This window comes from Lissotriton vulgaris, chromosome 1_1 (genome assembly GCF_964263255.1).
Source record: "Lissotriton vulgaris chromosome 1_1, aLisVul1.2, whole genome shotgun sequence".
NCBI lineage: Eukaryota > Metazoa > Chordata > Amphibia > Caudata > Salamandridae > Lissotriton > Lissotriton vulgaris.
Window position 1 is genome coordinate 1,696,655,593 of NC_141685.1, and position 27,362 is coordinate 1,696,682,954.

General features: G+C 46.2%; 1 protein-coding gene across 2 annotated transcripts in view; it reads right to left on the reverse strand.

Moving 5' to 3' along the window:
• Window positions 1–4,628: 4,628 nt before the first annotated feature.
• ANKRD16 (ankyrin repeat domain 16) overlaps window positions 4,629–27,362 on the reverse strand; it is a 355,029-nt gene continuing 332,295 nt past the window's right edge. For both annotated transcript variants that reach the window (XM_086918939.1, XM_086918940.1), the window contains 2 exons: window positions 6,190–6,352; window positions 4,629–5,801 (listed from right to left, as the gene is read on the reverse strand). In XM_086918939.1, coding sequence (XP_086775065.1) covers window positions 6,210–6,352 — 143 coding nt within the window. In that variant the 3' untranslated portion in view covers window positions 4,629–5,801; window positions 6,190–6,209. The remainder of the gene's footprint in view (window positions 5,802–6,189; window positions 6,353–27,362) is intronic.

Genomic DNA, 27,362 nt, shown 5'->3' on the forward strand with positions numbered 1-27,362 from the left:
CTGAAAGCCAGAACACAATACCCAAAATGTATCACCCCGAGCCAAATCGGTCATCCATCTTAAATGGAAACCAAAGAACTTTCATCAGAACATCCAGCTGAGTAAACATACCATACTAATGTCAGTGATTAATACAAATATCAATAATGTGTGTCCGATTTTTACTTTATTGGTATTTATTGATGGATTTAACGAATGAAAGAATACACTTACCGGTACTGCACTCAACACTATTGAATTAATTCAGATTAATGAACCAGATAAAAATCAACTAATTCCTCTTTGCACTTTTATGGTAAAATGAAACATCAGTTTATAGAGAACAAGATAATTTAACTAAGTTATACATTTTGCTGAGAATGACAGTGTACCTTTCATATAAGACAGTGATGTGACGATTGATGATGAGACATGTAGACTGCCTTTTGTTCTTTTATGCACTTTAAGAGCCAATATTCCTTACAAACTCACTTTTGTTTTCCAGAGTGGGCCAAGTAAGGAGGCCAAAGAGTAATACTCATTAGGATTGCCTTAAGCCTGCATAACTGAATGTTTACTTTTTAAGGCTATTCTTCTATTATTGTTACTAGAGTGATTAAGACTTAATGGAACTTTTGTTATGCTCATATTATCTTTTGAGGATGGTATGGAAAGAAGTGGTCTTGCACGTATGCCACAAATTGTTAAGCAGGGATGCTGAGGAGATGCAATATGATGTTGTGTGGTACATCATGGCCAAGTATGACAATGTGAAATGCAGTGACGTGTGGATTGGTATGGTCTGATGTAGTGTCTACTAACGTGGTAAGGTATATTGTGGTGTGTCGTGCGCGGTGTTCTTGTTACGTGTCTTCCATTTCCCTGCAAAGATGAAAGTGGTTAAGGGGCAAGCAGAGCCAGAAGTTCCCTTCAAAAAACATTAAAAGAAAGATCTCAGATGATAATCTAAAAAAAATTATCTTTCTCACATGCAATATTTGCAGCCCTCATGCTCCTCTGTTCTAGTCTTAGTCAACTCTTTTAAGCAACTGTAGAATAGGATATGGGTATGCAGATGAGGGCATAGATATGAAGTTGGAGGCAATACGGATGGAGGTTTATGAGGTCTAGTGAGTAAGTGCTTGGGCTCTGGGCTGTTCAGTGTTGCAGGCTTGCACAGCTGGTTGTCCTTAGCTCCTTTGCTCAGATGGTCAATCAAGGTTGCCTTGGTAGGCCTGCTCAAAAAACCGATGACAATGCCATGTGACCCTTTTCACCTAATAATACAAGGTACTATTGTAGTGGAAATATGGAGAGAGGACTGGAAGCAAAAGGCACCTTTAGCCCAAGGTCAGCACTGCAGGGAGAATACATGGCAAACAAGCATTGACAAAGCCAATAGGTTACGCCTTTGGGACCTATTGTTTCACCAATACCTTTTAGCTATTCTGAGCATGGCTTAAACCACTTACCCCCCCAAAAAAGACACTATTGCTTTTTTTTTTCGGTGTGCGCATCGCATCACAGGAGGGGCCTGTGGGGTGAAGCTGCACAGGGTCTCCATGCAGGAAGCAACAAGGAGGGTGTAGATGAGGGGAGGAGAGTAAAAAACACAAAGGACGCAGAGGAGGGGACTGAGCGAGAGGGAGAGCAATGTGGAGCATGGAGAAGAAAAGCAAATGTGTGAGCCACAGAGAGCAGTGTGGAGCTGAAAGAAGTACACAGGCAAGAAAGCAGAGTGAGCAAGAGGAGCACACAAGACTGAGCACATCACGTAGGCGAGCAGAAGCGAACCACACAAGCGAGTGAAAGCAGCATGAGAGGGAAAAAGAAACACACTTGGGAGATATCTGGAAAACACACACGCTGGTGGAGTGCTGCAACAAAACGAAAAAGTAGGGCATGAAAAATCGAGCAGTGTAAGGGCAAAATAATTATGCACCCAATGCTCAAGGGGAGGGCCAAACACAAGAAAAGCCCACACATGCTAATGAATATGAAACAAGCGTGATAATGTAGTCAACCAATGGTAAGCAATGGATGGGCTCTAAGTCCACAGTATGCTAATACATCTCACAAATGTGTAGTAAGCGAGACCTAAAAAAGAAAAATTATGGGGCAACATGTTCTCCGACATGCAGACAGTCACTTTTTCATGTTGCAGTTGGAGTAAATGCAAGAGGTGAGGGGGAGGAGTAAGGACGCTATATTAGTCTCCTTGGCATTTTGGGGTGGGTGAAGGAGGGACAGATAGAGCCCCCGCTCTATGGTACAGGTGTAAAAGCATTTATGTTTGGGTGTGGATTTTCAGCTGTTTGGAATATTGAGGGGTTTGGTGAAGATTTCTGAGAAGGCAAGGTGGGAATTTACCGTTGCATTGGAAACGAAGCAATATATTAAGCTGAATAAAGAAAGCCAGTTAAAAGGTATGATGTGGCTGAGTGGAAGGTATGGTAGACTACCAAAGTAATAAACTGGCAGGACCTAAGTTTTTTCTTGACTCCCAATTCCACATCATACACATCATATTTCTTATGAGCAGGCAGTAAGTTTTAGCAGCCGCCTTCAATGCATTAGGAGAGTACATCATTGGACAAGACACAATCTATAAACATATGGTGCGGAATACAGAAAGAGGTTTTTACCCTGGTGGATGTGTAAGGGAGAGAACTGGTTATGGGGTTCTAGTAGCCATTCTGTACTCAATGTCTGAATTGACCATGTGCATTGAGTGAAACATATACTAGCACGCACCTGCACAGGAGCAGTCCAGTCAGAGAAGACTCCATGACATCGGAACACCTCGGTTCCAATTGGAGCATTATGTTTATGAGAGTTGTGGTCTTACCTAACTTCATTTGGGCAGAAGTCTCTGTTTTGTGAGAAAAAACGTAGGGCTGAGAGTTGAGTCTCTGTGGCATGGAGTCAACTGATAACCATAGTGCTAATATACATAAATCTTCAGACTATGAACAACTTTCACAAGAGATTTACTAATAATGTGCTTGAGCTACCTGCTTGACTTTCAGCCAACAGCTCTACATGTCGATTATGTACAGGAAGTGCTACCTTCTTTATTTCTTACCTCTGCTCCATCTGGAGGTCTCAGGTGAAGGGGATCCTTCTCCTCCAAGTAACAAAGGGTTTTCTGTTTTCGCCATTGATTTACTTCCATAAAAAACTTTGGTACTGAGCACTCTGGTGTTCACAGCCACATAATGCTTCTCCATCCAGACCACCCTACTTCTTAAAGAGAATGCAGCTAGCATTCTGGTAATTGAAGTCACACCCTTTAACATGCAGTGGAATATCTTAGTGCTCAAAAAGGCACACAAAACAACTATGCATTCTGGTGCTAGTATTTTCTTCTCTCTGCTTAGTGTATCTAATCTTAAAGAGGCCTGCACTGTAGTTAAGCTGTGGGGACCTACCTACTCTCGGTACAATATGAGGTAAAATGTACTATCTTCAGAAATCCCTTTAAGCAGCATGGTAAATGTAGTCTCCTCCCAGAGTAACATCTTAAACAGAGCACCAGTAGAACTACACTTTTGTTTACTGTTCGAATGGCGTTATTCCAATACCAGCACACTAATTACTTCCTACGCACTCTCCAGTCTGTATAAAAAAGTTTAATGCCACCCATGACAGACATCCAAGCAAGCACTAGTAAAGCCAATGGTTCTTCCTTAAGCTAATGTCTTTTAGCCATGGCTTAAAGTTAGGTGAAAAGAAAAAGTGCTATGACGCAGCCAGTGGTGATCAAGTCATAGCAATGTTGTTTCTGGTGGGAGGGTCAGGGGCAAGCAACACAATGCATGGTTGTAAGGTAGAAAGGGATGGGGTAAACAGGACAACGCGGGGTGGAGGATTCAAAAGGATAGGACAACGTAGGAGGGGGTGCGGGTTGGGACGAGACAAGCAACACAATGCAGGAGAGAGGATGTATTGGGCAAGTATCAATGACGAGGCAACAACAACAAAGCAGAGAAGTGGATGCAAAAAAAAACAATGCAGGGATGGGTGTGGGAAAGATGGCCTTCAAAGATATGCACTCTTATCGAGTGCAGCAACTAAAAGAAAAATGTAGCTCCAAAAGCACGAGCAGTGGAAGGACATGGGCAAGGAAGAGGTACTTGTGTCATGGTTCAGGGGTGGGACAAACACACTAAGAGCAAGAGAAGCAAGCAAGCGCAGACCAAAGAGGAGCAAGGACATGAGAGTGACAATGAAGCCAACCCATGGTAAGCAATGGACAGGCTCTTAGCCCCCTGTAAGCAAATTAAATGTTTCACAAGCGATAGTGCATACAGACTCAAGCAAGCTCTTAAACGGAGGAACAAGGGGCATTGTAGTAGAAGGGGTGAGAAGTAAGATATTTAGCAAGAGAGGGAAGGTATTTCGAGATGTGGGATAGGGTATTACTTATGGTATGTAATCGTATAGGTATTATGATATATGGAGTTATTTTTGTGAGTGTTGGTACTGACTCTTGTATGTTTTGTCCAGTACTGCAGTGTCCATAAAAGTTCTACTTGGAGTTCCCCTCTAGATGATGGCAGCAAGAACAGAGCCAGCATGCAGGCCAGAGGGCAGTCTCATTTGTATTTCGTGCTAACTGACGTAACAAGAGTAGGATACAAAAAATGTATATGCCATACATACTTCAGGATTTTACTGATGCTTCTTGGGTTCCAGTGACATGGTGTGTGGCATGCCCTACAAATGTTACAGACGCCAAGATGAAAGGTTGTTCCACATTTGAAAAACTTGCGGACTGTCGAATCGGCTAATGGTATGAAACACTGTCTATCTCTGCAGTGCATATTGCATTATTTTTTATACCCTTAAAAAATACCCAATCTACAACTCTCCTCCTGCTTATAGTCTAGCCTTACATTCACAGAAGGAATTCACCAAAGAGTGGTTGTGTCTCTGGAGAGGCACTGGCATGGTTATCTGGTTCTACATCAGCATGAGGCAAGACAGCATATTTACCATGCAGGAACGATTCCAGAACTGAAGTCTAGTGGGACGTGCTTGTGCCCACAGAAGTCTTAAAGCATTTCCGCTAGCACCAGGCTGCTCTGAACATAGGTTGTTGAGCTGAAGGTTTGAAATTCGGAGTACCGTGGTATGCAGGATCAGTGATACCAGATGGATCAGTGATACCAGATGGATCAGGGCAGGATGTCGGGCATTCGAGCTCTTGTCTTTTGACTTCCATACAAGGACGAAGTGTTTTTCCTGTGATGGTGATTGTGGTTAGATGTCGAAAACAGAGATCTAACTTGGAATTGACTAACTCCTTGAAAAATTCCTCCATTAGGAAAAGGATCTTAAAGCATACCCTGGTCGAATACAAAAGGCTTCCACGGGCTGTGTAACTATCAGATGCCCTGTGCAGGCCTTCGCTGTGCTTTACCCTTGAGTGGGTGCAGGGCAAAAACACGTTCAGAACAGAGGTGCTTCGGTGTGGCCTAATGTTGGACAAAAGACCTCTGCGGGATCTAGGAAGGGCAGCCTGTTACTCACAACCATCAAGGTCAACATCCTGCATAAACGGAATCCATGAACTGCAGTCCTCCAGGTCAATGAACTCCAGCAGAAGCCCATAGACAGTCTTCGCAGCAGCTTGCACCTGCAATAGTCACACAAGATTGAGCACATAAGGTGTAAGTATGTAAGCGCTGCTTGCAGCAGCCTCACACTCCACTGCCGTTGGCCACAGTGACGAGCGCTTCAATCTTGGAGCTTCATGGAGGTTTTCGTTTGTGGTCCTTATCACTTTGTCCAATTTCACGGATTATTCAGGAGCCCGGCTTGAGTATCACAGATATGTAAAGAGAGAAAATCATGTTAGCAAATTAATTATATCAATGTCAGTAAAAACACCAAAGAAAATCAACCAGGTGTCACGGAAACTTGAAAAAGGGTAAAGATCTACAAATTGAAGGCAACATTTCAGACTTGGACTTCAGTCTAGGGACAAAGAAACTATAAAACACTTTCAAAAGCAGGTACATGTAATTCAAACGGAGAAAGAAGAAGGGATTCAGATGCTAACCGGTTCTGCTAGTGAGGGTTGGTAGCAATCGAAGTGATTAATTTCTACTCGCTTTCTCCACCCACATCAACATGCATATTCACATTAGATTTAATGACAGGTCTTTGAGTAGTAACTATGTATATGGTCTTTTATTTGCTTACATTTATAAATCTGAATCAATTTATTTGAAGAGCTGCAGGATCTCTGGTTTCCTAACAAGTTTTTGTGCAAACGTTCCAGAAGCATCCGGTGAGTCCTGTAGCCCCGACTCCATGAGAAGTTGGACACATGATGTATGCTGACCTGCACAAGCCATGTGGAGTACTGTACAAAGAGAAGAGATTAAAGATTCACACTGATTTATAAATAGGTTTGTTAAGCAATAAGTACATAATGCCAACAATTTTTAGAGAAGTGAAGATCAGGTGGAATTTGTGTTGGGCTTTTGATTCAAACTGTTCCCCTGATTCTGGTAACAATTAAGCCGCAAAGCTGGTGTTTAGATTGAGTTCCTTTTGGCATGCATGGAGGGTGATGTGTTTTAGGGGTGTGAAAAAAAATAGCTTTTTCATAATTCCACAAAATGTCAGCCTAATTTCATATAATTTGGCTAAGAGCAAACCCCTCAGCGCCATTTTAGAGCCAAAAATAAGTCCTTTATGTTTTTTTAAAACATATTTTATGGAGTTTTATCAACATATATATCACACTTGCGGACCCATGTTCTCCCTCCCTCCTCCAAGTTGCCGTGGGCTGGACGGCTGTGCCCTCGCATTACACAGCCACATCCGCTCATAACCATTTCTCCTAACATCAATGGGAAACTTGCTGTGTAATCGTGTAGATAGCATTAAACAAACAAACAGAACAACAGCCCTTCTAGAGATGGGGAGGATGTTGTGTCATGTAAGATGATGTTGGTGGGGTCGTTTGTCTAAGATCCTTGACTGTGGTGCGAGACAGGTGAGGGCCGTGGGCAGATGTGTCTCCATACGTATGTTGTGGGTGCATCACCTATGTGTGCTCATATGGTGTTTCCCCATTATGCACCGCTCCTTATAATGCTCTGGTTCCCTAAGTGAGGGATATCGCTCACGTTGTGATCCAAGGCCTCAGCACAAACCCTGTGCCGTAGTCCCCTTTTAACCTCTCTCTGGCTCTGCAGTGCCTCTCCTTGTTAATTGGCCCATATACGGAGTTCTACTACCCACTTCTGCAAATTAGGGGCCTCAGAAGCCCTCTATGCTAGTGTTAACGGACATCTGGCTAATATGTACACCAAATCTATGAATCTATTTGTTACTGCTTCTGTTTTCCATTGTGTGAACCATCCTAGTAGGCATGCTTCCAGAGTATTGGTGACCTGTCTTCCTGTTCCTAGTGATACTATCTCCACCACCCCAGTCCAGTAGAGTGGTGAAGCCAGACAGTCCCACACCACATGCATAAATGCAGCATTGTTCTCGCCACATCCAGAGCAGTTCGCACCCACATTGGGTTTACTCGTTTTGTGATGTAGGCTCTGTGGAGGTAGTAATCTTGGATTCATATAAAACGCGCATTGTGCAATACCGTTGGGGTTTATTCTATTATGTGTCGCATATCTGGTCACCGTGGTCTTGTTCCCAGTGTTCTCTTTGTGCGCCCAGCCTTACTTCAATCTGTTCTGGCAGCACCTTGCATAGGAGCAACGCTGCCATGTCGCATTCTGAAAATCTCTTGTGCCCTTGTGCATCTGAGGTTTTGTTAGCCCCACTCACTGCTATTGTTGTGTGGTCATACTGATTGACCCAAGGAGCAAGAAATTGCTTGCTGGAACTCCATATTGCTCTTGCAGGGTCTCAAAATTGGCTACACCATTTATATATAGGTCACCTACTGTAGTCAGTCCTGGCCAGTTTCTGAGTCCGCTCCAGTCGACGATGTGTGGCATGGCACGTAAAGCCTGTAGTGAGTGCTCCCTAGTGTATGGAGTGCAAGTCTGTGTGTACTGGAGTACTCTCTTCCATTCATAGTGCAGGGTTTTTACCAGTATCTCCCTCGTAGGCTTACGTCGGAGCATCATCTGGGTCAACAGCAACTGAGCCACCTCATTCCCTGGTTGGACATCCAGGCTATCACCTCGGCAATCCCCTCAATAGTGCTTTCTCCTGCAGGTTGCCCACTGTAGCTTTGCTGGCAGGTAATATAACTCAAAGTCCGGCACCGCCAGTTCGACCTACAAGGTGGGGAATTTTAGTTTCTCTAAAGCCACTCGTTTACATCTAGTGCTCTATATAAGTTGGAGGAGTAAAGCATCAATTATCCGAAACACTTTTCTAGGGATTTCAATGGGCAGTGCTGTGAAGTTATAGAGTAACCTTGGGAGGATTACCATCTTGATCAAGTCTATACTGCCCATAGCAAATAACGGCAGCATCAGCGAGAATCGGAATTGCAGGTCACAGTGAAGCTACAGCTGTTAGGACGTTGTTGTCCATCAACTGTTGCTGTGTGTGATATGCAGCTACCTAGATATTTTATCATGTTCGGTACCCACTGCAATGAATCCTCTAGAGCTGTAGGCTTAGGTCCCCGCCAGCACTCCCAAAAGGAAAACCACAGGATTTCTCCCAAATGACCCTCAGTCCCAACAACTTCCCAAGTTCCAGTGCCCCATCTACCCACTAGACATCTGAAGCCTCCCCTGCATGTACAGTAACATATTATCAGCATATAGGGACAAGTAGGTGGGAGCCTCCTTAATCCGGAGTCCATGGTAGTGGATACCCTCACGTAACACATTGGCCAAAGGCTCCAATGCCACTACAACTTATTTAATTAAGGGTATCAACAATATTCCTTTAAGGCTTGGGTACAGAGAACAGCACAGCAAAATATGTATACAAAAAAAGCCTCTTTATTTATAAAGAATCAATCTACAATGATTACTTACATGCTATTATTTCACAAAATTATTCTATCACACTTCTTTAGCTTGTATTATTCATGAAAAATGCATATCAATAACCTAAACAGACTCCATTCATATATATGAACAATTTTGATTTTTTTTTGTCACGTTACATAAAAAACAAACATTTTCATAATAAAAATACTATCAATCAGACAAATAGATGAATGAAACAGATTCACCAACTCCAACCAATCTTATGTTCATGCCAGGCATTCAATCATGCATACTCCAAATACTACTCTCATACTCCCGGGTGTCCTCATAAGAACACAATGAATAGACCCCTCTCTGGTCTACCATCAATATGTCTTGACCAAAGGGCTCAGGACACGGTCACCACACATTTCGGTGGTATCGATAAATTAAAACCACCTTCTTCAGGGGTATGTGAAAGAGCCGTGCTCTAAATTTTTATATCTGGCATGTCTCATCATTCTGTAGTTGACTCAAAGAATAGTTTTTAATGTATATAACTCTGTTGTGAATGTCAATTGCAGGCACCTTTTTAAAATGCTCTCCTTGTCATCAGTGGATGGTCTAAATCCATAGAAGCAACACTGACGGCGGTATCTGGGCTTTAAGTGTGCCCCCTGCAATGTCAGCATCAACGGGACATGGTATAGAGTGTGTTTTTGCTAAATATTCTGCTGCTTGCACTTTGGTTTGAAGTTTGAAGTTTATTCGTTTTTATAGCGCTGAATCACCCATGAGGGTATCTCGGCCCTTTGGGACGGTGAGGAATCATCATAGACCAGGGGAAGATTAGAAGAGGTGGGTTTTTATCATCTTTCTGAATTGGGCCAGATTTAGTCCAGAACGTAGATGAGATGGTAAATTATTCCAAAATAGAGGGGCGAGATCAGAGAATGCATTGTCAGCGCTACGTGCCTTTTTGACTCTGGGGATGATGAGCAGATGCTCAGTGCTGGACCTAAGAGTTTGTGCAGGGGTGTAGGAGGAGAGCTTGTTAGAGAGATACGAAGGACCCTGACCATCGCGGGCTTTATAAATAATACAGCCTATTTTGAATTTTGTAATGTTTTGTTACAAAGAATCTTTTCAAGACCGACATACAGGGAGTGCAACCCCGAATTGTATGAGTAGTACTTAAGGGGGGGGGGGGGTCAGCAAACTCTAGGCGCCCACTAATTCCAAGCTCACCACCCAGTGCCGAAACCCCACTACAGTTCTGTGTGATGTGGCGCCCGGTAGTGGTGGGTGTGATCTATCTAGATTCCGGTCAGCAACAAAATTAAAGTCTCCTCCCTACATTATCCGTCAGGGGGTGGTTGGCAACCTTAGCTAGGACTGGGGCTAACTTATCTAAAAACGTGCATTGGTCTATATTGGGCGCATATATATTCAGCAAAGTTATGTTCTTCCTATTTAATCCTGCTTGCACTACGTATCACACTTCCTTATCCACCATTTCAGTGTGAATGGCACCCCTGGGAGTATCCATATAGGAGTACTCCCCTACAAATGCAAAGTAGGATGTGCAATATACCTAGCCCCTCTACCTCTTTTACAGTTCCTGCCCCTCGGTGCTCGCTAGGTGTGTCTCCTGCAGGAAGACTACTTGGACTTTTTGCTGTTTGATGTATGCATTTACATTGAAATGTTTAGTCTGAGAAGTAAGTCCAATCACATTCCATGCAATTATATGTATGTGAATTTTTTTTACCTGTGATAGAGAGGGCATTTCATGATCAGCCCCCCTGCTGGTCCCTCCCCATCGTTGTTGTGCAGTATCCTTCATTCTCTTGCATTGGGCAACAATAAAACAGTGCCAAACATGGCGTGATATAGAACATTCCCAACTCCCAACCCAGGGACTGTGGTTCCAAAGCACCCTAACCCAAATAGTTCAATTGCTCACCAGAATGCATCAGGAAGAGGACTGCCAGCCATGCCAGCCTGTTTCTGCACTCCTGTGCCTGTGGGAGCGTAACCAATCCTATTATCTAGTTTAGTTATGTTATTGTGTTTGACCGGTCACTTCCCAGTACAGGCCCTTATGAGACCCACCACAACCCCTATTATTTCCGGGATGTGTTTGCTTATGCTTACTGTGAATGCTCATGCTCCACAGTTTTCTAGAGGAAGTCTGCCAGCCTGGTTGTTTGTGCCAGCCCATGTGCTACGCTCTGCTAGAGGTGCCCAAGTCGCTGGTGTCTGCCTCCGAGCCTGTGCCAGGATCAGAGTCCAGCACCTCAAACAAGATTTTGTGATAATGCGTGACATCCACCACTACTTGTGCTCTCGCCTCTGCCGCCTGTTCTTCTGAGGGGCGGTTTAGAGGTCTCTCCTCCACCACTTGTAGCCTTGCTGGAAGAGGAGGGTGTACCGAAGTCATAGTGCGCACAATTGCCTCTTGGCTGCTATGTACGAATTTTGTTGGGCCTGGACAGTTGCGGTATAATCCAGGTATAGAGATACAGTGGTTCCCTCACATTTCCACGGCCCCTTGGCTCCGAAGAGTTGCAAAAGCAAGTACCTATTCATGTAATTGAGCAGCTTTGTATTAATTGGGTGAGGAAGTGCGCCCAATTGCAGTGGACACCATGTAATGAGATTTTAAAGTAAGAAGGAGAAACCCTTTTTGGAAAAGGGAAGGGTATTGTGTGAAACAAAATTAAAAATTCCCTTTTCACATGTTCGGAAGAAGAGACTTAGGTCTCTGAGGTGTTTAAGGGAGAGGCGCAAGGTGAGCCGACAGGCGTATCCCCAGTTGCATATGGATTTACAAATTTACAATACAATTTTAGCAGGCCTTAATCAAAAAATCTTGAAAATCAATATTAAAAAATTATTGTAAATTTGTAAATCCATATGCAACTGGGGATACGCCTGTCGGCTCACCTTGCGCCTCTCCCTTAAACACCTCAGAGACCTAAGTCTCTTCTTCCGAACATGTGAAAAGGGAAATTTTAATTTTGTTTCACCTTGTAATGAGATGCATTCTTTCAATGGAGAAGAATTAGCCAATACCATCTCTGTTAGTCAGTGCTCCAGAAAGAGTTCTGTGTTGGGACCTTCTGCTTTTTCTGTAATCTCCAGCAGGTGAATGTTGTTGCACTTGATGCGACCCTCGGCACCCCCTGCTCAGTTCAAGAGTTTCTTCACCTCCACAACCACTTGTTGCAGTTGGAGCCTGTTTGCGAGGCAGCTGCAACTTTTAGGACTCCCTTGGTCTGTCCTCGAAGGCAGTTCGATAGTAGGGTGGGGGATTCCAGCTTAGGCCTCCACCTCCCAAAGTTATTTGGTGTTGCAGCGCCCACACATCAAGCGTGGTCCGCAAGGTGGTGGCTATGATCCAAGGTAACAGCCTGATCGAGGCCCAAGTCTGCAGCCCCGAAATCGTCATTTGGGCTCTCCGCCCTATGGCTTTTGCTCTCCGCTCTCCTGGGGGAGGGAGTGTCCTGTTCAAATGGGCACACCTGACCCCCTTCCCAGGCCGGGCCCATCAGAGGTCTTCAGTTATGCTCCTGGCAGCAGCTCCAAGCGCCGGGGCTCTCGCTTGTCCCCATCGGACCCCCTCAAAGTACGACCGAGCTAGATAATAACAGAGTCATCCGATATTAAAGGCACAACTCGGGGAGTGGTGGGCAACAGGATCAGGCAGGAAATTCGAAGGCCTCACTGAAAGCACAGGTCTGTGCTTTCAATCACGCTGCCATTTTCCCCTCGCTCCCAGTGCAAAATACACCCTAGCAGCAGAATTTTTTAGCACAAAAACGTATTCCATGTTTCAAAATTGTGAAGAATTCAAAAGCAGTGCGTGCAACTGCCGCGTGAGCGATTCCTGTACACTCACTTTATATTTTTACAGCAGCGTTAGAAGTGGGCGGGGACGGAAGGGCACGGCGTGCCCTTACTTCTTAAAATTATGTTAGTCCGTTCCCCTACTTCTTAGTTTTGAAAGAGCGTACCGGGGACTGTAAAATTGCCGTACTTTAAAGTACACCTTTTTTTCTTTTTCACGCATGAGTGGTGCAACGTGAATATTCAGAAGGCCTCTGCACTGCGCCCGACCTCCTCCCCTTCCCTGCTGGGTCTAATGGGCCTGCAAAGTGAGACTGAAAGGGCCATCAGTGTAGCATAGTGCGAAAACGGCTACTCTGATGGCCCTGCGGCTTCTGTGAGCCAGTGATCACACCTCATTTGTGAGGACGCTGCCAGCAAATTTACATGCCAATTTAAAGCTGCTATTAGTTGGGTTTTGTGGCAGTGATATTCACAGTGTTTACCTGCTGAAGCAACGTTCATCAATGCCTACCAGACTGTTTCCCGGCAATCTCGGCCCGGAGGTGCACCGGGCCGTTTTCACGCCACTTCTAGTTCTGTTGACAGTTGTCCTCCCCATACAGGCCCCGGTGTAACACACACCATTCCAAAGATGTTTGAGAAACCCAAGGGCAAGAGTGGTTTTGCACCCATAACCAAACGAGTAAGCTCATATTTGGAAGCAGTATTTACACCACCTCCTGACCCATGCGCACATGATTTGGCAGATTTAATAATTGCATGTACTAACAGATTCGCCCCCCTGCAAAGCCCCATTGATAATGACGCCATCTGTGCAGACAAATCTTTTCCAACTCAAGCAATGACAGCCCCGGCGTTTGACCCCAGTATTTAGGAGTCTGTTAGTGATTTAAGAAAATATTCCAATGTTCTGAAGTCTATGATTGGTGACCTTATGGGGATGATGAAGGGCAGGAGCAGTGATGGGGCAGGAGCAGTGATGGGGCAGGAGAGGCGATAGGGCAGGAGAGGAGACGTGGAAGGAAAGGCAATAGGGCAGGAGAGGTGACCGGGCACAAGAAGTGACGGGCATTAACGGGGCAGGAGCAGTGAACGGGGCAGGAGCAGTAAACGGGGCAGGAGCAGTGAACGGGGCAGGAGCAGTGATAGGGCAGGAGCAGCGACAGGGCAGGAGAAGCAACAGGGCAGGAGAGGAGACGTGGAAGGAGAGGCAACAGGGCAGGAGAGGTGACCGGGCACAAGAAGTGACGGGCAGGTGACATGACAGGCAGGTGATGTGACGGGCAGGTGATGTGACGGGCAGGAGAGGTGACGGGGCAGGAGAGGTGACGGGGCAGGAGAGGTGATGGGCAGGAGAGGTGACGGGGCAGGAGAGGTGATGGGCAGGAGAGGTGACGGGGCAGGAGCAGTGAACAGGACAGGAGCAGTGAACAGGACAGGAGCAGTGAACGGGACAGGAGCAGTGAACGGGGCAGGAGCGTGAACAGGGCAGGAGCGGTGAGCGGGGCAGGAGCGGTGAACAGGGCAGGAGCGGTGAACAGGGCAGGAGAGGTGACGGGGCATGAGCTAGAGCAGTAACCGGGTGTGAGCGGTGAAAGGACAGCAGCAGTGAAAGGACAGGAGAAGTGAACGGGGCAGGAGCAGTGAACGGGGCAGGAGCGCTGAGCGGGGCAGGAGCGGTGAACAGGGCAGGAGCGGTGAACAGGGCAGGAGCAGTGACGGGCAGGAGAAGTGACGGGCCAGTAGAAGTGACGGGCCAGGAGAAGGGAGGGGTCGGGGGAATTGACGAAGCAGGAGTGTTGATCGAGCATGAGCAGGAGTACTGACTGGACAGGAGCAGTGAAAGGGCAGGAGTAGGCGTTTCCCACGGCAACTGGAAGGGTAGGGGGCCAGTTTAGTTTGGGGGGACCGGTTTTGTACAAGTGCAGGAGTTTAAAAAACACTGCAAAGTTATTTGTATATTCAGCAGGTTTCGGTCAACAATACAAGTGCCAAGATAACTTTGGTGATCAATATACCTGCTGGAGGGAGATGAGAGCATGTTTTGTCTAGTGGCTATTTTACTCATCTAAGGTAGTGCAGAGGGGTAATATGCCTGCTGCAAAGAACATGTACCATGCATATCAAAGAGCAATATGTTATGTGTATAGTTCAGTGGGTACTGCTTTGTGTTCACTTCCCGAATGAAAGGACACTTGAATACATATGGCCTGGCAGTTCGGGCTGGACTGTTCACATTGGGTGCAGGATCAAGACTGATTTGCATATGGCTGGGTCCAAACTGGAATGGCATGGTGAGCAAAAAACAATGGATTTAAGCCCCGCTCTCTGACCTGGGGTGAATGTATGACCTTGTTCTGCATTCTGTCCATCAATTGTTCTTTTTGCATTTGTCACCCCGAGTGGGACAGGTATGCTCAGACATGAGTCTCATGCTCTCCATGCCACTGGAATCAGGCTGTCCTGGCTGATGAGGGCTGAAAGCCCGAAACCGGTCCTAGGATGCTTGTTTCCAGTCCAGGGAGGACCTGGCCTGGCAGTTCGGGCTACACTGTTCTCATTGGGCACAGGATCAAGACTGATTTGCATATGGCTGGGTCCAAACTGAAATCGCATGTGAGCAAATAAACAATGGATTTAGGCCCATCTCTCTGCACTGGGGTGAATGTATGATATTGCTCTGCATTCTGTCCACCAGTTGTTCTTTTTACTATATTATGATTGAGCAGCCAGCTGGCTGACATGAATATGAAGGAGCCTTTGTGGGTTTCTGTGAGTCTAGATTCTCCTGAAGAGTCCCTTTCTCTTCTGAGCCCTGCTTAACACATGTGTATAGGAGGAGCCCTGCATTCATGACCTCAATGTTTGAGACAAAAAATAATCATGGATTTCTGAACAATGAGAGTAAAAGAATTAAGGTAACATTTTGTTCCTGCTTATATTTCACATGCTTTACATAAACCTGTATTCCCTATGAGTGTTTGCTTTTTCCTGAATTAAACCTCAAATAAACATATCCATTCTTTTAATTAAATAACGTTATAAACTGTAACTGGTCAGTGAAATGCTATTGGTACTAAAAATTGGTATGTTTTGCTATTTCTAGCCACACCCCTGACTCCGCCCACTAATTCAATCTTCGATTGTTCCCGCCCCCTGATTCTCCACCCACAGTTCCCCTACTTTTTTTTCCCCACTTCGACCACTGTTTTACAGTGAAGGGTGGGCTTTTAGTACATTTTTCAGCGAATGGCACGTAAATACGCAAAGTGTCACATGGCGAAATTTCATGTAATAAGGATAATGCAAAATTAGAAAAATGATGCTGGTGTAATTTAAAATTAACCCAGTCCTAATGTGGACATAGCGGTAAACCAAGTATTCCCTGAACCAACAGGTTTGCAGTAGTCAACTAATAATGTTCTAAGCTTTATGGGAGAAGGTTAGAGGTTTGATACCATAGACAATAACACACGGATATTATCAAAGACAATACATTTGAATGTCCAATCAGACTTACTGACCAAATCAGCCACCCAGAAGAGTATCGAAGCCTCTAAAATCAATTTGTTCTCTCACCTAAACATTCTTTTTTTGTTCTTTTCCTTCAAACAATTTGAGACAAAGAATACGACTTATTATTCTTCTATCCAGGTACACATTTAGCTTGGATTATGAACTATTTTAGCCTATGTGAACACTTCACTATGCAAGAGTAGCTTCTATTTTATCTTTGAATGGCGAAGAAGTTTGGTGAGGCTTCAAATTCTGTACCCCACACATACGATCAGAAATTTTGCAATACCTACCAATATGCAAGTGCCTTTATCTCAATGAAAGAGTGCATTGCATGCATTCTAAATTTCTTTATGCTCTCATAAATTCACTCTTGCCCTTCCCTTAAATGTAGGCATCTATGAGACCACAATTTCTTTTGTAATCATCATGGTGAACGTTTGTTCACACGGATCTCTCAATTCAAATGTAGTACCCCATTTCATTAGCTCTTTCAGAACAAATGCTTTGTCTAAAAATGGTGAACACATATGAAACAGTAGTCCACAAACCTCCAAAATCAGCACACTGTTGCCTCCAGAGTTGAGGAGCAAATCTCGTAGCACCAATCAACTTGGTTTTAGACGTTACACCCTCACTCAAATTCCTATAACCCAACAATTCCACAGCATGTCCTGCAAATGTGCATCTTTCCTTTAAAATGCCTGTATTAACCATTACCACGATGTTGATTGACATTGCCAAACACTTTTGAATTCCTCTCCACTACTGATTGTTTCCGACTACATAAACGCCCTCCACCAGTTCATTACAGTCCTTAAATGCTTATTAACCCTAAACATTTCATGAAAGGCTCAGCATGTTTGGAAACGCTAATTGCTTTGTCTAACACAGCATCCATAATGATCAACAAATGTTCCTGTATCTCCAAGTTACATATTTTATTTATGGATTGATCTGCAATGATTTCATTGTGTTAATCTCATACAACTTATAACATAAATATGTAACACTGCTACATATTGCTGTATTAGTTCTACTGCTGCCCGAGATCCAAAAAATAACCTATACCTTTCCAGCACAGCTTCATTTTCAAACCCAACTTTTCTTGTAAAGCGTTCACCTCTAAATTATATTTATTGTCACCTTCAACATCCTTATCCCTTGCTTTTACCTTCGGTATAGGCAATGTTTTCAATACTCTGCAATCCTAAACACCAAAGAAATGCTTCTGCATAGGCAACTTACCTGTAAGAATTATGAGGCCTACATCCTTGGAGCATGTCCAAAACATTCTGTCCAACACTCCAATGAATAACTTTGCAAAAATAGAGGGTAGTGTGAAAGCCCTCATTTCGCAGAGGATTATCTGCTTCACACAGAGGTCCCGCTCTATTATAAATGAACATTAAAACAAAATGACAATTTCTGTTGGATAATCCAACAAAACATAACACACAAAAGGTTAATATAATAGCAGTGATTATGGTCTCCCTTTGACAATATAAATTGCATTTATTATTTGGTGATACTCCTTTACCCATCCTAATAAAACTAATTAAAATAATCAAACACTGATTAGAATACATTTCTGGTATTAGCCCAGCTTCAGAGTCCATGCTCATTATGCCCAGCGTCACAAAATCCACTCAAAGATTGCTGGAAACAGCAATCACCCCGAGTTCTGTACTTAGATAACCCCCCACACAGTCCCTCCTATCTAGCAAGTCTAACCTGTATGCCATTATCTATAAAGTTCCTCTAGACAATAGTTCCACTAGTTTCAAGACTATACTGTTATCCAATCTCTTACTTGCCCTCATGTACCAAGTTCTTCTTTTTCAGTTTTATATTGCGCAAACATGACCCAAGAGTATTGGAAAGGTGTATATACATATAATAGTCGCAAATCCTAAATCAGAGAGTCTGTGACACTAAAATACTTTTTGAAATGCAGTAAATCAGTTAATAATTCGGAATATGTTTCATGAATCATTAAATGAGTTGAAAAAACATTAAGGAATTGGTATTTGGAAGGGGCATTTTGAGGGTGTTCCTTACAAATACTGAATCCTCAAGGCATGTATGTTTCGAGAATGAAATCCAGTTGGAAACCCACAATCTTTTTTTACCACCAACTCAAAGTTGAATGAAGGAACACTCCTTAGGGGTTTTGATATTGTTTTATCAAGAACATAACCAGGTGATAATACTGGACCCTGCAAGTACCTTCCCTATCCCAACCGCCCGTCCAGCCTACTCCTCCTCAAAGTATAACATTCCACTCCAGAATTCCCCTTCTCACATTCTACTCTTAAAGGGGATTCATATTTAATTAGAATACATCATATCTTCCCATAACACTTTAAAGAAAATTACTATAATATATACATACAATTCTTAAACCAATAATGGACATTTAAGAAAATACTATGCTATACATACATAAACTTGTAAATCTAAAATGGGCATGATTAGGGAGTACAATAATCCAGCATTCATCCAGCGCATTATCTTTTTCTTTCTGACTATACTTTCTTTCCCTCTCCCACAGCACTCATTTTGAAAGTTGTAGCATTAGCATCACCTTTATCACTGCCTCCTTCCCTGCAATTACCACAAACCAGCTTTCTTGTATTACATTTCTCGCCAAATTCCAGTTACCAGGTGTATACACCACACGTTGCTGATAACCTTAATATCAGAACATTTTGATTAGATTTTTTTACTTTGCACCTTAGCTTCATACATACCCAATCTCCAACATTGAATCTGCTTGCACCTCTCTTCAAATCACTATTTTGTCTTTGTTCATACCTAATCTGCTCATCTCTCACAAACCACTTATTGCTTCAGCATTACATTCTCTCCACATCGCCTTTTTCATCCACCAGGGACAGGACATTTTTGCAAGCTACCTACCTCGTGGAGATTCATTAGTAAAGGAATGGTGCATTGATCTATAATTCCACAACATGTTCCTTAGTTCGTTTCCAGTCCAATTTACTTTCAACTGTAACTGCAAACTCACCACCAACACTGTGAAATCTCTCCACCAAAACGTTTTCTCTAGGGTGATATAAAGTGGTTCAGTGATGCTGTATATTGTATAGTTTGAAAAACTCAGGACATTTTTTCAGAAACAAACTGAGGACCGTTATCAGTACCTGTCCCCTGATGAATCTCTTCCCATGCGTTTATGTCTTTGCAAAAACTTATATTATCCGTTTTTACTTCATTCACTATTCGAACTTCTTGCCATTTAGAATAATACCCAACCTTGACCAAGGCAAGTTTTCCTTGTAGATCATTATGATTAAAAGGACCACATATATCCATTCACAGTTTCTTCGATGGACCATCTGGATATTTGATTGACACATGGGGATATTCTCTTACAACACAAGATTTGTCACTAGAAATATAATTATACCAATTTCTTACATACCTCTCAATATCTCTATCCATACTTGTTCACCAAAAATTCATACGTGCTCTACATTTCATGGCAGACATGCCACCATGTCCTTCATGTAAGAACCCAACCCAATCAATATTTCATGAATGGACAGTGGTAGTACCAATCTTTCTCCTTTCTTTCTTCTGTACAAGATTTCATCTACTACGGATATTTCTGACCAGGCCAGTTTGCATTTTACTAATAAGTCATTATTAGATCATTCCTTTTACCTTCTTTCTTCAAGGTTTTTTTTAACCAGAAATAAACTTTCACCTTGATTCAAAACCATTTTCCACTCTTTGGAAGTAATGGCCCCATTAGGCAGCATTTCCACATTGTCTACCATCTACTCATCTGCACTGGATTATGGCAATCAAGACAACCAATCTGCACTAATATTCCTAATTCCTGGCACATACTTCATTAAAAATATGTATTGTCTGCAGCCGTAACAACCATTTTGCTGTACGAGGGGTTGCATTTGCCCCACTTTTGTTGTAAAGACATACAACAAATGGTTTGTGATCTGTTCTCAACTTAAATCTTGTTCCCCACAAATAAGTTTTAAAATATTGCAGTTCACACCAACGCTTTCTTCTTGATCACTGAATAACTGCTTCCAGCACCTTTCAGTGTTTTTGATGTGAAAGGAAATGATCCGTTATTTCCCTTCATGCAACTGCATTAAAACTGCACCATGCCCATATGCACATGCATCAGTCAGCAGAACTGTTTTGCATGTACATTTGAAATACAAGTGCTTTAGCTATATTTTCCTTGACAAAATAAAAGGCCTTCTCACATTCTTCCTTCCAAACAAATGTCTCACCCTTCTTCAACAATAATCTCATTGGTGTAGTAATGTCAGCAAAATGAATGTAACGGGGCGCCCATGGCTTGGCTCCCCATTCAGGGTTCGGGACCTATGCGAGTGCGAGAGTCTCTGCAAAGTGCTTGCATTAACCCCTCTTCTATCCCTCAGCAGACAGACTATCGAGGGCCAGGGGAAGACTTTGCTGTGATACAGGAGGCGGAGAGAGACTGGCCCTTTAACTATCAAGGAGCCGATGAGTGGGCGGAGTCACGGAGCGACGGTACGCCGTCAAAAGAGGAAGTCCGGAACGACGAGGTGTGCTTGTACACCTGGAGTGAGGAAGAGGAGAGAGGACGGCGAGAGAGCGGATCGAAGGAGACGGAAGACGCGCAAGGAGGAGGACGAGGAGCCTTGACGGACGTGGAGACGCCAGAAGGCCAACGACCCCACGTGTCGCCCAGCCACTCACCCGGGGGAGGTGCGTGGCACGTACAGGTGCGTAATCGTCTCAGGGGCTGGGTGGGACGAAAGGGAGGTCCTACGGTACCTTAAGAGATATCCCTGGGTCCCGGTTTCTCCATCCCGAGCACATAACCCCCATCACGCCCCCTTCACTGGTACAGAAGAGCGGGAGCACGCGTGGGTTTGAATCCTCACTCCCTTTCCCCTATACGGCTGGCTTAGCCGGACATCGCTCTCACGAGTGCCCTTTGTTTTGGTTTCTTTCTGGTCCCCGGGAGGAGGCGAGGCCAAGACGGACCCCGAAGATACCACAGCCCGACGGAGCCTGACCGGCTATCGGAGGACTTCACATCTCGAAAACCGCCGAAGACAAAAGGTCCCGAAGTAGATCCCCCAGGAGAACCCCAGTCCTGAGAAAGACTTGTTCGGACCATTTACTAAGTACAATAAAACCCGTTATCACCAAGACCCGTCTATTGCCCTTCACTGTTAACCCCGCAAGCACCGAAAAGCTTACAGTGGTGGAGAATGCGGGCATAGACGCCGTCTGCACACAGAAGATGGAAACTGTGATTGAACAGCTTGCTAAAGGGCAAGAAAGACTGGAATGGGTGGCCGAACAGCAGCTCACTGCCGCCCAAGCAAATAGAGACTTATTGAAGGAGGCTCTGGCCACGCGGTCCCCTGCCCCCTGGGTGGATCCCGTCCAACACAGCGGTAGTACCGAGAGAGTCCCCACATGGATCGGCCGCCATAGCTCTTCAGAAGTACCAACCGGGGGAGGATCCGGATGCGTTCCTCCTTAATTTTGAACGCGCCGCCAGGGCCTGTGGTTGGCCGGTGGTGAAATGGCTGTTCTTTCTGGCTCCTCTCCTGGTGGGGGAAGCACAGTCCGCCTACCAGGTGGCTAATCCCACGGGGGATACTCCGTATCAGGAGGTGAAAAAAATCATATTGGAACATCTGGGACTAGATGCGGAGGCGTATCGCTTGCGTTTCCGGAAGGAGCGGGGTGCCCCTGGGGAGAACCCCCGAACCCTGTTCGTACGCCTCAGAATGGCTGCTGACAAGTGGCTGACTCCCACTGTAAGCACAAAGGAAGAAATAATGGACCGAATCTACCTGGAGCAGTATCTTGAGGCTCTCCCCTACCCCACTCAGAGATGGCTAAGGCAGCACCACAACCTTACGGCCGCACAAGCCATCGACATGGCCTCTTCATTTGCACGGGCACAGCCCCGGAATCCAGGATGGGAGCAGGAAAAACCGCAGCGACCGGCTCTCAAAACAGAGAAAAAGCCGCTACGACAGGGCGAACCATCTAAACCCCGGCCCTGGCAACCCATGGCTCAGGGAGCAGCTGGGCCCCAGTGTTTCGACTGTGGGAACTGGGGGCACATCGCAAGACACTGCCCCAAGAGAAGACCCCCGGACGAACCTATGGAAGTAGGATATCTTCCAAAACCGGTTCTCTTCTCCGCAGAGATGGGAGGCACGTACAGAGTAAGTGTCAGGGTGCACGGGACCTCCATTTCAGCCTTACTCGACTCGGGGTGTAAACAGTCAGTGATTCAGACTAAGCATGTCACCCTATCCCAGTATATCCCCAGGCAAATGGTGAGCATTCGGTGTGTCCATGGGAATGTACGACCCTACCCCGTGGCCAACATACCTATACAAATAAAAAAAGGAGACACGCAGACGGTGCGGGACCCGATCCATAGAGAACGGTCACAGTAACCCCTGTCCTGCCATGCTCACCCCTGAATCGTGGTTATTAGACCGGAGCTTCCGATATGCGCAGGCAAACGACCCCACTCTTTTTAACGCATGGGAACAGGCCCATCAGGGTCAGGGACATGATCCAGACAGGTTTCCCCGTTTTGCCATTAAACATGACCTGTTGTACAGGGAGGGGAACCCCAATGAGGAAGCACAGCTGCTGGTACCCGTGTCTTTCCGTAGTCAGGTGCTCTTCTTTGCCCATAGCCACTTGTTAGCGGGACACACAGGGGGGGAAAAAACTACTCAAAACATCCTCAGACACTTTTACTGGCCGGGCATATACAAAGACACTGCAGTGTACTGTCAGGAGTGAAGCATTTGTCCGCGGAAAAACATGACCAAGCCCCCGCAGGTTCCCCTACAACCCCTTCCCATCATAGGGAAACCCTTCGAAAGAGTTGGCATGGACATCATTGGCCCCCTCCCGAAGACTAGAAAGGGGTACCAGCATGTGTTGGTAATGGTTGACTATGCGACTAGGTTTCCAGAGGCCTTCCCACTAACCGCTACGACCACCAAACAAGTGGCAGATAAGATGATCGAAGTTTTCAGCCGAGTCGGGTTTCCGAAAGAAATCCTTACGGACCAAGGCACCCCGTTCGTGTCCAAACTTATGCGGGAAGTATGCAAAAACCTCGATATAAACCAGATCCGCACTTCGGTGTATCATCCGCAAACGGATGGCCTTGTGGAAAGGTATAATCGTACCCTCAAAACAACGCTGCGGAAAATGCTGGAGGTTAGCGGCGCGGAATGGGACCACCTCTTGCACCTGGCTCTGTACGTCATCAGAGGCCAGCGACAGAGTAGCCTAGGAGTGTCTTCCTTTGAACTGTTATATGGGAGACAACCTCGATCATTGATGGAGATGACGAAGGACGCCTGGGAGAACGAGCTACCTGAGGAGACGGCTACCACACTGGAGTACGCACAAAGTCTGAAGTCCAGACTGGGAAAACTGCGAGACCTGGCTTATACCCACCTGGAAACGCAACAGAAGCGCCAGAAAACCTATTATGACAAAGGAAAGAAATGGAGACGGCTACGAATCAATGACTGGGCCCTGATTCTCCTTCCGTCATCTACCCAGAAATTCCGAGCCGAATGGGTAGGCCCCCACAAAATAGTCGGCACTATAGGTAACACCAGTTATCGCCTTCAGACGGGGCCCCACAAAACTCAGGTTTACCATATCAATATTCTAAAGAAGTGGTTGGGACCGGCTCCATCCGAGGTCCATGTGGTTGCCCCAGGAACAGGGCGCTCCACCAGAGAAGAACTGCAGATCAACGAAGAACTGACGTATAGCCAGAAGGAAGAACTAAACACCTTATTAATAAGCCATGACTCGCTCTTCTCCAATCTACCCAGAAAAACCTCCATGGCCGAACACAGTATCGAAACGGCGCCCGGGAAAACGGTAAAAATCAGACCCTACCGAGTCCCCGAATCTAGGAGAAGAGCGATACAGAAAGAAGTGGAGGACATGTTAGACCTGGGTGTCATCCGACCGTCCAAGAGCAATTGGTCTAGCCCTATAGTTATGATCCCCAAGCCAGATGGCTCGCGCAGGTTCTGTATGGACTTTAGAGCACTGAATGAGATCTCCTGTTTTGATGCCTACCCACTCCCGAGAGTCGATGAATTAATCGAGCGCCTAGGGGACGCCCAATATATTACAACACTCGATCTCACCAAGGGATATTGGCAAGTGCCCTTAAGGGAAGAAGACCGACGGAAAACTGCCTTCAGTACCCATGAAGGCCATTATGAATTTACGGTCCTCCCCTTTGGACTGCATGGAGCCCCTGCCACCTTCCAGCGACTCATGAACACCGTACTGAAAGGCGTTTCCCAGTTTGCATCGGCTTACCTCGACGACATAGTCATTCATAGTCCGTCCTGGTCTGATCATCTACGCCACGTACATGAGGTGTTTTTGGCCCTAGAAAGGGCAGGTCTAAAGATAAACGCAAAAAAAATCTAAAGTCGCCTACCAAAAGGTGAAATACCTGGGATATGTATTGGGCCACGGGCTCATTGAGCCCCAGATTGAGAAAATCAGAGCGATATCAGACACCCCATTCCCATCCAACCGAAAACAGTTAAGGGCGTTCCTGGGTCTGGTGGGGTATTATCGTCGTTTTATTCCCCAGTTCTCTCATGTAGCGGCACCCCTCTCGGATGCCTTGCGACACCCCGGTAAGTACTCAACATCCATCTAACCCACTGAGGCCATGTTATCTGCCTTCTCCCACCTCAAACATGTCATCACCTCCACCCTGGTGCTAACGTCCCCTGATTTCACAAAGCCCTTCACCCTGCATACTGACGCTTCAGAATATGGCATAGGGGCGGTACTCTCTCAGTTGGGACAGGACGGTAGGGATCACCCCATTCTTTACGTTAGCAGATCATTGTTTCCGCGCGAGTTGCGCTATGCCACCATTGAAAAGGAGTGTTTGGCAGTTAAGTGGGCGGTGGAAAAGCTCTCGTACTATCTGGAGGGGCATCCGTTTACCCTGTTCACTGATCATGCCCCCCTCCTTTGGATGGCCAGAAACAAAACCAATAACGCACGTGTTATGCGTTGGTTTCTGTCCCTCCAGCCATATTCCTTCACTGTGCGGCACAAGAAGGGGACTGAAAATGTGGGTGCTGATTTCCTGTCCCGCCATCCGCTCCCCGAACGTGAGCGTCCTAGGGGGGAGGAATGTAACGGGGCGCCCATGGCTTGGCTCCCCGTTCAGGGTTCGGGACCTATGCGAGTGCGAGAGTCTCTGCAAAGTGCTTGCATTAACCCCTCTTCTATCCCTCAGCAGACAGACTATCGAGGGTCAGGGGAAGACTTTGCTGTGATACAGGAGGCGAGAGAGACTGGCCCTTTAACTATCAAGGAGCCGATGAGTGGGCGGAGTCACGGAGCGACGGTACGCCGTCAAAAGAGGAAGTCCGGAACGACGAGGTGTGCTTGTACACCTGGAGTGAGGAAGAGGAGAGAGGACGGCGAGAGAGCGGATCGAAGGAGACGGAAGACGCTCAAGGAGGAGGACGAGGAGCCTTGACGGACGTGGAGACGCCAGGAGGCCAACGTGCGTGGCTCGTGCAGGTGCGTAATCGTCTCAGGGGCTGGGTGGGACGAAAGGGAGGTCCTACGGTACCTTAAGAGATATCCCTGGGTCCCGGTTTCTCCATCCCGAGCACATAACCCCCATCACGCCCCCTTCACTGGTACAGAAGAGCGGGAGCACGCGTGGGTTTGAATCCTCACTCCCTTTCCCCTATACGGCTGGCTTAGCCGGACATCGCTCTCACGAGTGCCCTTTGTTTTGGTTTCTTTCTGGTCCCCGGGAGGAGGCGAGGCCAAGACGGACCCCGAAGATACCACAGCCCGACGGAGCCTGACCGGCTATCGGAGGACTTCACATCTCGAAAACCGCCGAAGACGAAGGTCCCGAAGTAGATCCCCCAGGAGAACCCCAGTCCTGAGAAAGACTTGTTCGGACCATTTACTAAGTACAATAAAACCCGTTATCACCAAGACCCGTCTATTGCCCTTCACTGTTAACCCCGCAAGCACCGAAAAGCTTACAGTGGTGGAGAATGCGGGCATAGACGCCGTCTGCACACAGAAGATGGAAACTGTGATTGAACAGCTTGCTAAAGGGCAAGAAAGACTGGAATGGGTGGCCGAACAGCAGCTCACTGCCGCCCAAGCAAATAGAGACTTATTGAAGGAGGCTCTGGCCACGCGGTCCCCTGCCCCCTGGGTGGATCCCGTCCAACACAGCGGTAGTACCGAGAGAGTCCCCACATGGATCGGCCGCCATAGCTCTTCAGAAGTACCAACCGGGGGAGGATCCGGATGCGTTCCTCCTTAATTTTGAACGCGCCGCCAGGGCCTGTGGTTGGCAGGTGGTGAAATGGCTGTTCTTTCTGGCTCCTCTCCTGGTGGGGGAAGCACAGTCCGCCTACCAGGTGGCTAATCCCACGGGGGATACTCCGTATCAGGAGGTGAAAAAAATCATATTGGAACATCTGGGACTAGATGCGGAGGCGTATCGCTTGCGTTTCCGGAAGGAGCGGGGTGCCCCTGGGGAGAACCCCCGAACCCTGTTCGTACGCCTCAGAATGGCTGCTGACAAGTGGCTGACTCCCACTGTAAGCACAAAGGAAGAAATAATGGACCGAATCTACCTGGAGCAGTATCTTGAGGCTCTCCCCTACCCCACTCAGAGATGGCTAAGGCAGCACCACAACCTTACGGCCGCACAAGCCATCGACATGGCCTCTTCATTTGCACGGGCACAGCCCCGGAATCCAGGATGGGAGCAGGAAAAACCGCAGCGACCGGCTCTCAAAACAGAGAAAAAGCCGCTACGACAGGGCGAACCATCTAAACCCCGGCCCTGGCAACCCATGGCTCAGGGAGCAGCTGGGCCCCAGTGTTTCGACTGTGGGAACTGGGGGCACATCGCAAGACACTGCCCCAAGAGAAGATCCCCGGACGAACCTATGGAAGTAGGATATCTTCCAAAACCGGTTCTCTTCTCCGCAGAGATGGGAGGCACGT